We start from the raw sequence: 14,289 nt of genomic DNA, 5'->3' as shown, positions 1-14,289 counted from the left end.
GTAAATTAAGTTAAACTTATTTAATATAAGTGAGTCGACCGCCCCAAACTCTCTTACATTTGTTGTTGCAGTTCGATTTCAGTGCAACGCGCATCAGATGGAGCTGTTATCGACGTTGCTCTCATTAAGCACAGAGATGGCGCTACTCCATTTCCAGTATAATTGTTACGATAATGATATCGTTTCGCTCGTAATGGAAGGTTTCCTATTAAAATTCAAATTATTTGACACTTATTTAGTTATTAATGGAACGCGGAAATTGGAAAGTTTCGTGTGCGTCCATTTTTACATTAATGAGGTCACACTGGATTTTTGGTAATTTAAGAAGACACGCTCCGCGTCCATTTAATTACCCCCGCCGAAAGGTGGCCCATTTTACACGGTTTATAAAACGTAAAATATCGCTCGACCTTTGAGTTATTGCCGCATTGACAGTTTCGCTTGTGCACTGATATTTACGCTGGTAATAAGACAAGAGATCACCTCACTAGTCCTCTATGGAATTGAAAGTTATTCTATTCTATCCAATTCAGTCCAAACGTTGAAAAAGTCTAATATAATGTTGTAATTCAATTTTCTATTTGACATTTTAGTAAATACTACTTTATTTGTGATGAATGTTTCACACCAGAGTTTAATAATTCATAAATTAACTCATTTAGCATGTGATAAGACCGTGGAACGTTCACAAATGTAATAAAACACTGGAAGATGCGTTCGGATGTCATCAAATGGGCGACATTAACATAACTTTACATTATTTCGCCCCCGAAGTTGCACTTTGTGGGCCACGATTCCTTATTTTGGCGGGTAGTTTATTTTCGAAAAATCACCTTATTGAAAACCTCGCACTTTCACTCCAAGGGGCGTTCTTCGGAGCGAAGCGTAACGCAATTACAATTTTAATTAATATTCTGTTTTCCCGTTTTTTTTATTCGCGAGCAGGAGTCCCGAAAACAAATAAATGTCGAGAGTTTGAACAATGAGAGATTAAAAGTAAACACACAGACCGTTCGCGAGGGTTTTTACCCCACAACCCCCAGTTTTCCAGAAGAAAAGGACGGATATCCTGGTTGTACCGCTTTCGCATTTTCATTTATTTCCCGCTGTTCCTATTCAAATAAAAATCGTACATCATTCTAGGACACGGAACAATTAATAACCTCGTTAAATATTGGACCGTGCCGTCTAGTCCGTCTCTTGTTGGGAAAAATTAAAAATCTAAATAAAACATAACGAGCGCCCTTTTGTTTTTTATTGTATCGTAGATCGCGAACGGACCATTGTTGGGGAATTTATCGCCGTCGACTGCAAAAAATACCTTTGTGGCCGGCGGACTTTTCGTATGAAAAATTGATGATGGCGCATATGAAATTTTTGAGGCGGTTTCCGACAATGGGGACGAGAAAAGAAGGGATTTGCCGGTACGGGAAATGCGGAGTGCGGATTTTTTACACTGGCAGGTGCACATTTAATTTTTTTCTTAAGTTTCAATTAGCGATACACGCAAAGCCCATTTCGAAATCTCTGGAGAGACAATGATATGAGTAAACCCTTTCTTTTCAGGAGTTTTACGGATATTAAAAGTGGCATTTATAGCTGTGAAGTCCACTTAAATAAAAAGTTTATGAGCTGAAATAAAAACGAATCACCAGACTTTTATTAAGAGGCATAATCTCTAATAACACAGACAATTTAGAGATATTTGATTCGGTACTGAAAGATTGGTGATGGCCGAAGATCAATTAAACGAGAATGTTCGGGAACTTGTAATAATTTTTGGAATCCAAATCGTCAAATTTAAAATTCCGACCCGCGATAAAATTCAGTTTCAGGTTACAAAATTAAGCTACTTTCAGACTTGTTTATCTTCACACAACAAACTGGTTTCATTGTGAAAATCTCCATATTCCGTAGATGGTAATCGATAAAATTTACATCGTTTTAAAATATCATATATTTCGTGTGGGTTATTATTAATTTCGCGAAAAATTAGAAATAGTTAAATAAATTGTAGCCACGTTACAATACAACCCCCAATTTTTATAATTTCGCGAATGTCACTCCAAATAAGGGAATGACTGAATTAATATATTGTGGAATCCCTTTGAGAGTTCGCCCCAACTAATCCATCTTTTCCTCACCCCTGCAAAGCCGAGAGTGTTATACTGAGAATTTTTTGTTTGTTCCAGAGATCTGAAAACGTCGACTTATCCCTGAGCATACCACAAACAAACTTCCAATCGAACGGCTACGACATGAGCGACCAGGTGAGTTCTCTTTTCTTAAAGATGCAGGTATATGCGTATGCACACGTGCGGAAGTGGGACGGCCATCTTGAGTGCTGTTAGAGAGATATGAAAGTCACCTTGGTAATGGCCGTTGAACCGCGTCTCTCCATCATATCAATCATAAAAGGCCGTTGGTTGCTGAAGCAACAACCGTCGTCGCCTAAATTGAATTTCTCCGATATTTAATAATAAAGCTGGAAAAAATGTCCAATTTTTGTCTTTGGCTACTTGTGTGGTCCCGTTGGCGGCGGCGGCGGCGACGACGCCAACGCCGCCGCGGTGACCTACGAAACTAACTTTAATAGAGTCGAGCTGAATACCCGTTGGATGTAATTTATTTGGCAGGGAAGAAATATGGGCTATAACTTTGTATGAAAATAAAGAAGAATTATATGAACATTATAAATCAGCTTTTACTCATTTTTATTGGGCGTGCCGAATTTATCGCGGCTTTTCGTAATTGTTAAAGACAATAGTGTTTAAGAATTTTATTTCATATTTTCTTTTCGTTGAAATATGGAACTTTGTTGTAGACTTTTCATACGCCAAGTTTTGGCGACGAGGACTTCGACATTCCTGCGATCAATCCGCAGCAGCAACAGCAGCAACAACAAGTGAACACGGAACAGCAGCATTACCAACAGCAACCGATGCAGGGTATGCAGCAAATGAACCAACAACAAGACGGCATGGGCATGCACGACCCAACTGGAGGGTACCAACAGCCCTTGTACTTGTCAGGTCCCGATCACGGGATGGTCAATCCGTCCTATCACAGTCCACAGCCTAACTACTCCATGAGTCCTAGCCAACAACAGCAGCAGCATAACAATCAACTTTTGATGATTCAACAGCAGCAACAACATCAACAAATGATGATGAATCATGGACAACCTCCCCCAGGCGCAATGAACCAATATGGAACATCGCCACAACACCCCCAAGGACGGGGAAATAGTCCGCCGGCGCCCCCAGGACAAGAACCCACCACCAGTGAGGACAGCGATGATAGCACGCCACATCCTGCAATGGTAAACATTTCAAAATAATTGTACCGAGAACGGTAACGTTTAAATTTTATGGATAGAGAAGTCTAATTATCGCAATATCTACTTTTAGTGCACGGGTTATAACACTAATGATACGTGTTTCAAAAATTGCATCATCAGAACATATTGATTTTAAAAGTTGCATTGCTGCTATTCAGTTGTCGATTGCAGTTAATGTCCTAATAATACGGTATCTGGTAGACAATAAAATTAAATTTTATGCTTTCAAGGATATCTTAATCGCTTTCATTTAACGAACCATTTTTCTGGTATTTACTTGTTACTGGAATATTGCTCGATAAGAGCTAAAGTGAAAACGCAAGACGTAGTTAAAAATGTTGAGTTACTAACTTTACTGCTTAAAGAAATTTATGGGACAGCAGGGCAATTAATCGATTGTAATACACTCAAAAAGTGAAGAAATGCGCGTACCACACCTTTAGCTCTGAGCCAGATTTATAGGCCTACTTACCACCGTGTAATGAACAATTTCAGTTGGATGCTCGGAAATACCTGCAAAACGAACTAACCAATAGAATCTGTCATTAAAAAACAATGGTGAATTTAAAATTCTAAATCTAATAATAAAACAAGGATCCGTAGCTCTAAAAGGGGAAAGAATTCAAAGATTTTAAATAGAAATGTCGAGAATCTTGGGAATCTGAGGAATTCAAAGAACCCTTTATTAAAGGATTCAGAGGGTCGAAAGAATCCAAATAATCTAAGCAAGGAAAATTCCAACAATCTAAAAATTGAAAAATCTGAAAAATATCGAAAATACATTTTTAAGCTAAAGCGATGAAAATTCCTTGTGTAATTGCGGTGAATTTAGCACCGTGCAATCGATAAAGCGAAATGCTGCCATTAGTCCTTAAGCATTCAACTGATCTTCCAAACGATGTGCTTTTGCCTTGATTAAATATAAAAAAAGTCTAACAGATATTACTTTGTAAAACCGTAAAGTTAGTCATAATAATTCCCACCCTCGTGTGGCTTTTCCATAAATGATCGTTTTTCTTTCCAGATGACGGCGATGAAGCGACCGTCTCCCGAACCCGCGGACCAAACGTTAACGAAAACGCAGAAAAAGCCTAAAGTTCAGAAGAAGAAAAAGAAGCGAGATCCTAACGAGCCCCAAAAGTGAGTTATAGTCCTGTTTGTGTAGCTAACGTTTAACCAAGCCATTACTCGTCAGGAGACGTTAACAATGCGGTACCGTAACCATTTATTATCTGTCTCTAATTGATATTCATCATTTATTTGTTTAATGATCATGTTCGATTAATGAAACCGCAACCAATTTTGCACGGCTTCATTATTAATCAACAAGTAGCTGTTGTTGTGTGTTTGCGTTTATAAATGTTAATTGTCTGCTCAACTAAAGTGGAAGTACTTTTATGGTTTATAGTAAAAAAGAAGACGTGATAGAGCAAATTTCAGCATTTTCAGCTACTTAAGATAAACGTTTCGCTAACCGCGAGGTTCGAAATTGAATCGTCGGTTTAACGGCGTCATTTTGCTTAAGTTCAATTAACTCTCAGGAATATAGTGGTAGTAATAATAAAGAACGAGGAGGTCATTTTTAACAGTTACGGCGAATTAAGTTCGATATGACTACGTTATGGTTACGAAAGTTACAAGCAAACAATTAGTATTAGCTGTAAATAATCGTGACCTTTAATAAGTGTTCTGCACACACTTTTTGTACCGAGAAAGAAATTTATCTTTCCACGAAACCGTTCCGAAATCTTGAACAAAACGAGCGTACAATAATGGAATTAAGAAAGAAATTCTGTCACTAAAAGGGTCTTTTCATCAAATTGTAATTTAATTTCGACCAATCTTTATAAGCAACAACAAATTATCCACATTCCTGGGAGTTTTCGGGTGATTATCCCTAAGGAGGAAAAGCAGAACGTTTGAAACTTCGCTGAGCTAGCAACAAATAAGAAATTTAATCCATCCAAGACCATAAAAATCGGGACGCTTCGGTAGTAAAACGTAAGAAGTTTTACCCCAAATCCGGAGAATGTTTATTTTTATTTTTGTACATCAACCCTGAAAATTGTTGATCCACGGAAATGGAGATTGATAAATTGATATTTTCAGAGGGAGTTTTGGATAATTACCGGGGAAAAAGTAGAATGTGATTGCATCATCGAGAGTATCAATTTTTTGTCTTTTATGTTTGAACACTGGAAATCCCGAGTGTGAACACCTTATCGATTTTCGTGGCTGCTATTAAATCGTATTAAAATGTTGAGAATGCCATTTACCCAGCTGCATAACAGAAAGGAAGACGTTATATGGCCCATAAAGCTAACATTCACCGTGCGCGCAAGTTGTAACAGCAGATTTATTGTTGCAATTTTACTTACTATGTAGTAGCTTGCCCCGATTTGGAACTGTCTATATGTATATGATTAATTTTTATTGGTACTTTTGTCTTTTACACATTTGCTTTTATTACAGACCTGTTTCGGCGTACGCCTTGTTCTTCCGTGATACACAAGCAGCCATCAAAGGACAAAATCCTAATGCTAGTTTTGGGGAAGTCTCGAAAATTGTGGCTTCCATGTGGGACGCTTTAGACTCGGAACATAAAAATGTAAGTTATCCAATATTATCGCGACAATGAGGATTTTAAATTTTATTGTTAAATTTACTAATACTGGCGGGTTTACTGCTTCGTTCATTGTGAAATTAGTGCAACAGATGTCTCTCGAATTCTCGCCAAAGTGTACGGTAAAAACAAATCGTACTGTAGATTCTGAAGCTGAAATTTATTACAGGCGACTGTATCAATTAAAATAACAATTTCTAGAAAGTTTTCACAGTCAGAGTTGGTTCATTATCCCTAAATTTAGTAGTGTTACAAGTCATAATGTTGCTGCTTCGTTCTAGAGAGACCTTCCTGTTCCAGAGAACGTCAATTAGTTGTTCATATTTATGTTTATGATTAAACCAATTTTCTGAGTTGTGGTCATTAATTTTGACTCTGAAACCCTTAAGAGCGGTCATTTATTTTATAGCTAATTGGCTTTGTACTTAATTAGCAATTGACAAAAATTCAGTTTAACGACGATATCAGGCCATGGGTTAATCACGGATTATAATTGAAACAACCCTTTTAAGTCGTATGAAAATACATAAAATCTTTTATGACCTGAAATATAAATCTTAAAATTGAACATCACGAGATGACTGGAACTTAAGTGCATACTTACGCGTCATTAACTGAGTTTAAATTTTATGACTAAATTATCCATGAATAATAAATAAAATCCATCATTCTATAAATCTATTAAATTTGATCCATTAAAAAAAAGTTGGTGTTAGATGATGTACCAACAGGTCATTTGTTATCGTTAGGATTATTATTGTTTGACAAATACACTATTAGGCATTCATAAATTGATTATAAATATTTTATTTATGGCTGCAATAACTATTTAAGTGTATTTAATGGCTTTTGAAGCATTAAATTATTCAACAATTACCCTAAACTTATGCAACCAAATAAACAAGGATTAGAATGACATCGCCAGCCCGTAACGTTGGCAACGGTGTTGACAACAAACAACCGCACGTGAAAAAGCTAGGTTATGCGTTTCTTGTCCTAATTTCCGCACTTTCTATTGCCAGGTGTACAAGAAAAAAACCGAGGCAGCCAAAAAAGAATACCTGAAAGCGCTGGCAGCTTACAGGGCCAGTTTAGTGTCAAAAGGAGCAGGTGATAACGAAGGAATGTACGGAAACTATGGGAACTACAACGCAGGAGCTCCGCAATATGGCAGCTACACTCCTCAAGGTACCATTCCATCGCCCCCTATGTCATCAGCAGCGACGCCACCAACCCAACAACCACCAATAGGCAAGAAACCAATGATGACGTCTATGTCTCAAGCCCAACAGCAGCAACAACAACAACAGCACCAAAACATGATGCAGTCCTCGATGGGCCCCGTTCACATGCAACACATGCCACAGCCACAGCATAACACTTATATGCAACAGGTTTGTTGAAAAAACAAGTTAAATTTCAGTGAGTTTATGGTGGATTTAGGTTCCTCAGCAGCAACACATGCCCGTGTCGCCGCAACAACAACATGCTGTGTCACCCCACATGCAACAACATGTTAGTCCGCCCCCGATGGTCTCGAGTTCACCACCTGTTTCCGCAACACCCCCTTCTGTACCCACATCAGTAGCTCAACAGAATGTATCCCAAGGACAAATGCGACCCCCGAATTCATGTATACGGCAGGGATGCCCTAATCCAGCTATTACAAATCCAGAATGGGAAGACGAATATTGCAGTAACGAATGCGTGGTCAGCCATTGCCGGTAAGTGTTGACTTGAAAGGAAATTAGTGGATTTTACAAGCGACGATTTTCAGGAATGTATACACAAACTGGGTAGCCAGCAACAAGAACCAATCACAAAATTTCTCGACAGTTAAATAAATTGTAGTGTAGGAATTGTCGCAAGTTTTGAACTAAGCAATACGACAGGAACAGAATAGAGTTTTCCGTTTTTAAGCGATTTGAATGATGTACTGGTAAAGATGTGTAATAGTGAGAGGATAGGCTAAGATTGTAAATAAACTGATAATCATTTAGAGAGTGAGGTTGTATTGTGGGAAGCAATAGGAGCAATACGATTTCATGATAGGTATACAATACAGACCTTGTAATCCTAGCATATACACGTTGTATATTTAATTATTGAGAAATTTGTTAATTCATGCTATGTAAATGCATGTTCCCTTTGGAAAAGTGTAGTTAGTTATGTCCAAAGTACATAAGAAAATATATAAGGAGAATATATTTTAGTTCATAGTTAGGTCTTTGTTGTTATAAAGATTCCCCCGACCCTTGTGAATACGTGACTTGAATGAGAAGCGTTAATCGCATCTAATCGTGTTCTCTGTTCCTCGTACTGAATTCCATTGATGATTTCAATCGGATCTTTGTGTATTAGTTAATTTCGTCGAAGATCTCGATCTGACCCATAGTTTGTAGCGTACAATTATTTTTATATCATTGACCAATCAAAGTTACGCTTTTTTGTCGATGTATATAAATTGCAGTTGTTATTTTATTGTTATTGATGTAATAAGCAATTCGGTTGCGTCAACATCCCTAGTATTAAATACGTGGTGAAGGATGTATATTTGTGAATACTTGAACGACTTGTTGAGATTCGAACTGTTTGAAGCAGTGATATTGTTATACACAGTTTTTATTTCCTTCTCAACTGTTTGAGACAGTTTGAACTGTGAGAACTGTAAATTAGGCAAATACATATTATTACGACTTTAATACTTAGTTCTCATTGTTCCTTCGATTGTTCGTGGTTTTTTGTTCTGGACTCGTATACACGTAACAATTAACGATTTGTTCGTTCGGATATCAAAAATCACGACTACTCCAATCTTTATCTCTACATGAGCTTTAAAATTATTAAGTACAATTTATGTTTCACTATTACATTGTAAATACCATATTTTATCCTGACAAGCACACCTATACTATGTAATCAATTAATATTTAAAATAAATGAATAGATTCTACTCAAACTTGTTGAATATCATCTCTCCTCAACTTTATCCCCACACCAAAAAAAAACATCTTTTTTAAGATAATTATATATTTTGACCTTTAAAAAAATCACCCAGTACATTAAATCGATTCACCACCCAAGGACATTGGATTGGGACTTGGAGTGGAACTGATTGAGCTCAGAGTCTCTTCCTTCACCCTTTTACTCGGATCCTTTTCTTTCTTCTCCTTATCTTTATTATGTTTATGCTCGTGTTTGTGCTTATGCTTATGTTTGTGCTTCTTCTTATCCTTCTTCTTCTTTTTAAGTTTCCCCGACTCTGACTTGTGTTTGGAATCACCCTCTTTCTTAAACATCCCGGGCTCGAATCCCACAGGACCAATTTGACCCATTCCTGGCAATGACACGGAGTTGTCTGAAAAGTACTCTTGCTTTGGAGTCGGTCTGGTTTGCTCAATCTGCATATCCGTTGGCTCAGTCTACGATAAAAAAATTAAGAATAAAACCCAAAGAATACCCCCAAAAGAAGTACCTTCACTCTGTCCTCACTTGCCACAACCTCCACGTTCATACACTCCAAATTATCCTCAATTATTACGGGAGTTACGTTGTCTTTAGGGATAGGAGAGCGTTTGATTTCTGGAGGCGGAAGCGCTCTGGAAATGTGGGATTTCTTCTCGATTTTTGGAGGGTTCATCAACCCGGCCAGTTCTGGAATTGGTAAGCAAACTGGTCGCTTACTTCCGTAGAGAGTGTAGTAGACGTCCACGAGGTCACAACGCAGTCTGGTGTCGTGGGACAACATGCCACTAAAAGAAAAAGTTATTTGCCCGGCGCATCCACCATTTTTATAACGTACTTTATATTGGTCCAGATCCGTTCAACCAACTCCGGTTGGTCCAGTCTTTCGCGATGAGCCCTCCTGAACGGCGGATTTTGTATTATCAACTCGGCCAACTTATGGCGCAAGCCTGGATCTGGATCGTTTTCCAGAATGTCCAGGATGTCCTGAAGGTCGCTCATGCGGCCGTCTGCTCGGACAAAATCCACCAGGCACTCCAGTGCTGCTAATCTAACATCTAAAAAGGAACCAAACATTGACAGATTTTTGCAAAAACGTCTTTTTACCAATGAAGTGTCCGTAACTGGCGTAGCTTTTGAAAATTGTCGGTCTACTGGGTAGATGTCCATATTTCTGTAGCTTCCTTATTGCTTTCAAGCACGCAACTGAAATCGTATATTTATAACACGGAAGAGCCTTCTCTAGATTTAACATTCTTGTCACTTCTTCCAGAATTAGTTTAGTGTCTGTACTGAGGCTCTCAGCAGTGATGGGGGCTCCTTGGTGAATAACCGACACAACTGGTGTCACAGTACACCCAAGAGCCTCCACTAAAGTCGCTCGATAGTAGTTATCAGAGTACCGATTTTTGGAGTTGTCGTTGTATTTGAACAAATCCAACAAGAACCTGATGACATCAGGAGGACAAATTCCGTGGGCATTTCGCAACCCTGCCATCGCCAAAGGAATAGTCTTTTGCAAGAAGTAGTGTTGGAAATTCGTGAAACTGTTCTGTCGTATAATATGCGGCGCTGCGAAAGACCCGAATAATTTTCTAAAGATGGCTAACATAGCAGGAGGTCCAGCCCAGTTCGCCACCATCGCATTTGCTACTTTTGTTAGGCAATGAGCGGCGCGGCATCGCACTTTATAAAAGCATTGTTCGTTTTCAATGGTGTCCGTTAGAGCAAGTCGGGTGGCTGGAGTAGGATAGCGTTCCAAGGCATAGATAGCTTCCATCTGTGCTGTAACGTCACGTTCGTGGCGCAGTTGATACTGCCATTGATAGTCGGGTTGTTCAATAACCACAGAGCGCAGGAGAGTCATGTCCGGATCCAACCGAATCCAAAGAGCAGGAGAGTCGCTGAAAGAATTTCTACGTCAAGTGTTCAAATTTTAGGTGATACTCACTCCATGGCGCTGAGATCCATGTCGACTTCATCACCGGTGCATAAAGGAATCTTTTTCTTTTTATTTCTCCGACTTTTAGAGTGACATGTAATATCCGCTTTGACTACAGTATTCTCGATCTGTGGCATATGCGAGAAAGTTCCATCCAACTCTTGCAAGGTCACCAGAAGAGGTCCCACGTACTTTTTGATGCCGAGTTGAGTGGTGGCGTCTTGGCGAATTTCCAACTCAATCGTGTTTCTGTGAGGAAGAATAAAATTTCTGTTTGTTGCCACCGCAAACATACCTCTTCCTGTTAAAAACTGAAGTTAAGTGGAATTTAGCGTGTCCGCCCGTGCGCACCCATTGGTCAATAAAAACCGCCATATCCTTCCCAGTGACTGTAAAAATCGCTTTTGTAAAAACGTTTGTACTTATTAACATGTGGCCCCACAAGCCGCTCCCGATTTTCTGTTGGGCGGCGTTCGCCGCCAATGATAGTTGCTTGTTGAAGACCTGCAATAGCAACTCTAGGCCAATCCTATGCTCCAACATCCTCATTACAAGACACGCTTTCTTGTGGAGAGCTCTGATGTACATCGGCGATAAAGTATGCAAGTTTCTTATAGAAAAATAAAACTTCTCTTCGTTTTGTTTGATATTTTGTTGAGAGGCGTTAGAGCCCAACGGTAGAGGCGCCGGGGGCTGACTGGGATCAAGAACGATTCCTCCAAACTGTTCTTCGTATTTGACCACGTCTTGGAGCATACTTTGGACCCAAAACCGATACTCATTATTACCGAAGCTTTTCTTAGAGTACAAGCCACATAAGTACTGACTTATGCCTTTGTTGAGCCACATGTCTGACCAGTTCTGCATGGAAATAAAGCAACCGAAGAACTGCTCAGCGATTGCTTGCGCCATTATCGTTCTTGTATTGTACACTTGATCGACAATAACAGCCGAGTGAAGTAAATTCACAGTCAAAATACTCATTGTAGCGTACGATCGGTAATCCTCATGAGTTTCATCAACGAAAACTTGTTTATAACAAGAGTACGGGTACCGATTTGACAGAGTTTCTTCATAAAACTCGAAAGCTTCATGCATATACCGTGTGGTGACTTTAAGAAGTGGTAACAGCCCGGGGAGGCAAAAATGAGTTACTTCATGCATGTACGGATCCACGTAAATCTCAAAAGGGCCGACTGCCAGTGAGATATTCGGCGCACAAGTTGGGATATTCAAAGAGTAATGATACGTTTTCCTCCTCATGTCGGGAGTATACACAACTTCAATGAGATCTCCATTTGAAACAGCCGTCATCTCATCGTCTACCGTAAATTCAAGCTTCCAAGTGCACGTTTCGGCGAAGCTATCAACGCAAGGAAACCACAATCGAGATGAGTTCTGGTGTCCGTAAGTAAACAAGTGGACGCCTCTTTCAGCGTACGTTCCTTCTTTAGATGGGACTACAAAGTGGATGCCGCCTTGGGGTTGCTCCAAGGAGAATTCAATACCCACTCTGAGAGCGGTGCCTTCAGCGACTAAGTGGGAAGCTTCTGGCGGGATTGTTACCACCAACTCGCCAGAGTTGTTGTCGGGGTCTACTTTGAGGGCGGCGTTTAGGTGGTGTGTTGAAAAGGTGTCCAAACTGCGGCTGGAGCATTTAAATGCAAAATCTGATCTAACTTGACTTCAATCAATACTTACGTATCTGTATCTGACTGGCACACGTCCAAAAATGGATCAAAATACTGAAAATGAGCTTCATAATCATCATTCAAGATAATCCTATAAATCCTGCACTGTTTGGCATTGAGTCTCACATGTCTTAAGTTATCTCTTAAGGGTACAACAGTTAATTCCACAAACCCCTAAAATCGCCGCATAATTACACAACACTTAACAGGTCAAGAACATCTTACTATTATGCTTTTTCTCTCAAAGCTTATCCCTGTAAGACTTACAATTTGATGGGCTGTAAATAAACAAATCTCACGTTAGCCTTCCTAAAAACTAATAAATACAAAAGTATGGAGTAGATACTTATAATTTAAATGGGCGACAATTATCCCCAGTCCTTTCTCGCTTCATTTTGCCCAAGTTTCATTGATCTTGTTTTTTGGATCTGTTTACGTTCAGGATTGAGGTTAAGTTTGACAGATTAGAGTTTTGAAACGTCACAAAAGATAAAATCCCTAGATCGAATGTCAAAAGTTTGAGGTTGTGTTCATATTTTGTTTCTCACGTGTCGCAGTTTTTTGAAAAATGAGCTCCGAATCTGAATCTGAATTAAGTGACGGCGACGTTGAGGTAAGAACCGTTGTATTTCGTAAATTAATTATGACATCAATTTTATTATTTCTAGTTGCAAGAAGCCTTTGCCGAGGGCCGCCTCAAACCAGGTTTAAATGCAGTTGAAACAGCCCCAAAGCAGCATGTGAATAATGTGGTGCGTACTAATGAAATAATCTTCTCACAGCATTTACAGTGTTTTTGATAGGGCGGTCTGAGACAAAAACTGGCTGAACTCAAATTAAATCTCCCTTGGATTGAAACTCTAAACTTGGTGAACAAACAAGCTCCTCTGGCTCCAGAATTGGCGGCGCAAATGCTCATCCATGAGCAGAAACGTGAAAATCAACTGAAAAACAACAAGAAACTGCCACAAATTGATCCTTCAGAAGATCCTGTTTTGAATGACTTTAAAAGAGAAACAATGTTCCATCGCCAGGCTCAAGGAGCGGTCATAGAAGCCCTTCCTAAATTAAAAGCTCTAGGTTTAAAAACTATCAGACCAGATGATTATTTTGCTGAAATGGCAAAGTCAGATGAGCATATGCAGAAAATAAGATCACAATTAATGCAGAAGCAAGTACAGAAGCAGAGGAGTGAGAAGGTGAAACAGTTAAGAGCCCAGAAGAAAGAAGGGAAGATGTTACAAATTCAGACAAAATTGGAAAGACAGAAAGAGAAAAAGTTTATGTTGGACCAAGTTAAGAAAGTTAGAAAAGGACAGTCAAAGGATTTAGGGTTTTTAGAGGGGAAGAATAAAAAGAGAGTGAATGAAAAAAGGAACCTAAGGGATAAGAAGTTTGGCTTTGGTGGCAAGAAAAAGGGTAGTAAACTGAATACTAAAGACAGTGCGGCTGATATTAGTGAATACAGAAGGTCTAAAAAACCAACAATGAAGAATGGAAAAGTTGTCAGCAAAAGACCCGGGAAAAACAGAAGGGTGAAGAGCAGAGCAAAGGGGAAACGATAAAATTTTATTTGTAATAAATCATTTTTAAATAAATACAGTAAACAATTAGTTTATTTTTTTGCTATTCTTGGTAATCGGAGGGTTGCGGACAATCTCCGAACACTTCTTAATTCACCAATAACAACAACATCACGATCACGTGCCTCTCTTTCGATCCACGCCAT

At 39.1% G+C, this 14,289-nt stretch overlaps 3 protein-coding genes across 5 annotated transcripts in view; 2 read left to right on the top strand and 1 right to left on the bottom strand.

Moving 5' to 3' along the window:
- Window positions 1–8,922, top strand: part of LOC148168674 (uncharacterized) — an 82,103-nt gene extending 73,181 nt beyond the window's left edge. For all 3 annotated transcript variants that reach the window (XM_088044569.1, XM_088044570.1, XM_088044568.1), the window contains 7 exons: window positions 2,193–2,270; window positions 2,825–3,322; window positions 4,365–4,480; window positions 5,813–5,948; window positions 6,986–7,357; window positions 7,407–7,687; window positions 7,741–8,922. In XM_088044569.1, coding sequence (XP_087900695.1) covers window positions 2,259–2,270; window positions 2,825–3,322; window positions 4,365–4,480; window positions 5,813–5,948; window positions 6,986–7,357; window positions 7,407–7,687; window positions 7,741–7,807 — 1,482 coding nt within the window. In that variant the 5' untranslated portion in view covers window positions 2,193–2,258 and the 3' untranslated portion in view covers window positions 7,808–8,922. The remainder of the gene's footprint in view (window positions 1–2,192; window positions 2,271–2,824; window positions 3,323–4,364; window positions 4,481–5,812; window positions 5,949–6,985; window positions 7,358–7,406; window positions 7,688–7,740) is intronic.
- A 75-nt stretch (window positions 8,923–8,997) lies between these two features.
- On the bottom strand, window positions 8,998–13,045 carry Taf2 (TATA-box binding protein associated factor 2). The gene is made up of 9 exons (XM_088045598.1): window positions 12,911–13,045; window positions 12,786–12,840; window positions 12,571–12,734; window positions 11,165–12,517; window positions 10,879–11,118; window positions 10,035–10,831; window positions 9,766–9,985; window positions 9,439–9,715; window positions 8,998–9,385 (listed from the first exon to the last, which is right to left on the bottom strand). The coding sequence occupies exons 1-9, from the start codon at window positions 12,952–12,954 to the stop codon at window positions 9,026–9,028; spliced, it is 3,510 nt and encodes a 1,169-aa protein (XP_087901724.1). The 5' UTR covers window positions 12,955–13,045; the 3' UTR covers window positions 8,998–9,025.
- A 2-nt stretch (window positions 13,046–13,047) lies between these two features.
- On the top strand, window positions 13,048–14,170 carry LOC148168672 (putative rRNA-processing protein EBP2 homolog). Its single transcript, XM_088045599.1, has 3 exons — window positions 13,048–13,173; window positions 13,229–13,312; window positions 13,364–14,170. Exons 1-3 carry the CDS (start codon window positions 13,129–13,131, stop codon window positions 14,123–14,125), a joined length of 891 nt encoding a protein of 296 aa, XP_087901725.1. The 5' UTR covers window positions 13,048–13,128; the 3' UTR covers window positions 14,126–14,170.
- Window positions 14,171–14,289: the final 119 nt, after the last annotated feature.

Source organism: Gnatocerus cornutus, chromosome 9 (genome assembly GCF_029298725.1).
Source record: "Gnatocerus cornutus isolate USDA-ARS CGAHR chromosome 9, icGnaCorn1.1, whole genome shotgun sequence".
Taxonomy (NCBI): Eukaryota; Metazoa; Arthropoda; class Insecta; order Coleoptera; family Tenebrionidae; genus Gnatocerus; species Gnatocerus cornutus.
Note: the sequence above shows the minus strand (reverse complement) of the source record. Positions and strands in the feature narration are given on the sequence as shown.

What these genes read in the sequence shown, in the direction of transcription:
- Taf2 (XM_088045598.1), bottom strand. Translation starts at nt 12,954, where the DNA reads ATGAAGCGAGAAAGGACTGGGGATAATTGTCGCCCATTTAAATT. An exon ending in TTGAGAGAAAAAGCATAATA is followed by an intron (nt 12,735 to 12,785) that starts GTAAGATGTTCT and finishes CGGCGATTTTAG; the next exon opens with GGGTTTGTGGAATTAACTGT. An exon ending in TGCCAGTCAGATACAGATAC is followed by an intron (nt 12,518 to 12,570) that starts GTAAGTATTGAT and finishes TAAATGCTCCAG; the next exon opens with CCGCAGTTTGGACACCTTTT.
- LOC148168672 (XM_088045599.1), top strand. Translation starts at nt 13,129, where the DNA reads ATGAGCTCCGAATCTGAATCTGAATTAAGTGACGGCGACGTTGAG. An exon ending in TAAGTGACGGCGACGTTGAG is followed by an intron (nt 13,174 to 13,228) that starts GTAAGAACCGTT and finishes TATTATTTCTAG; the next exon opens with TTGCAAGAAGCCTTTGCCGA. An exon ending in AGCAGCATGTGAATAATGTG is followed by an intron (nt 13,313 to 13,363) that starts GTGCGTACTAAT and finishes TGTTTTTGATAG; the next exon opens with GGCGGTCTGAGACAAAAACT.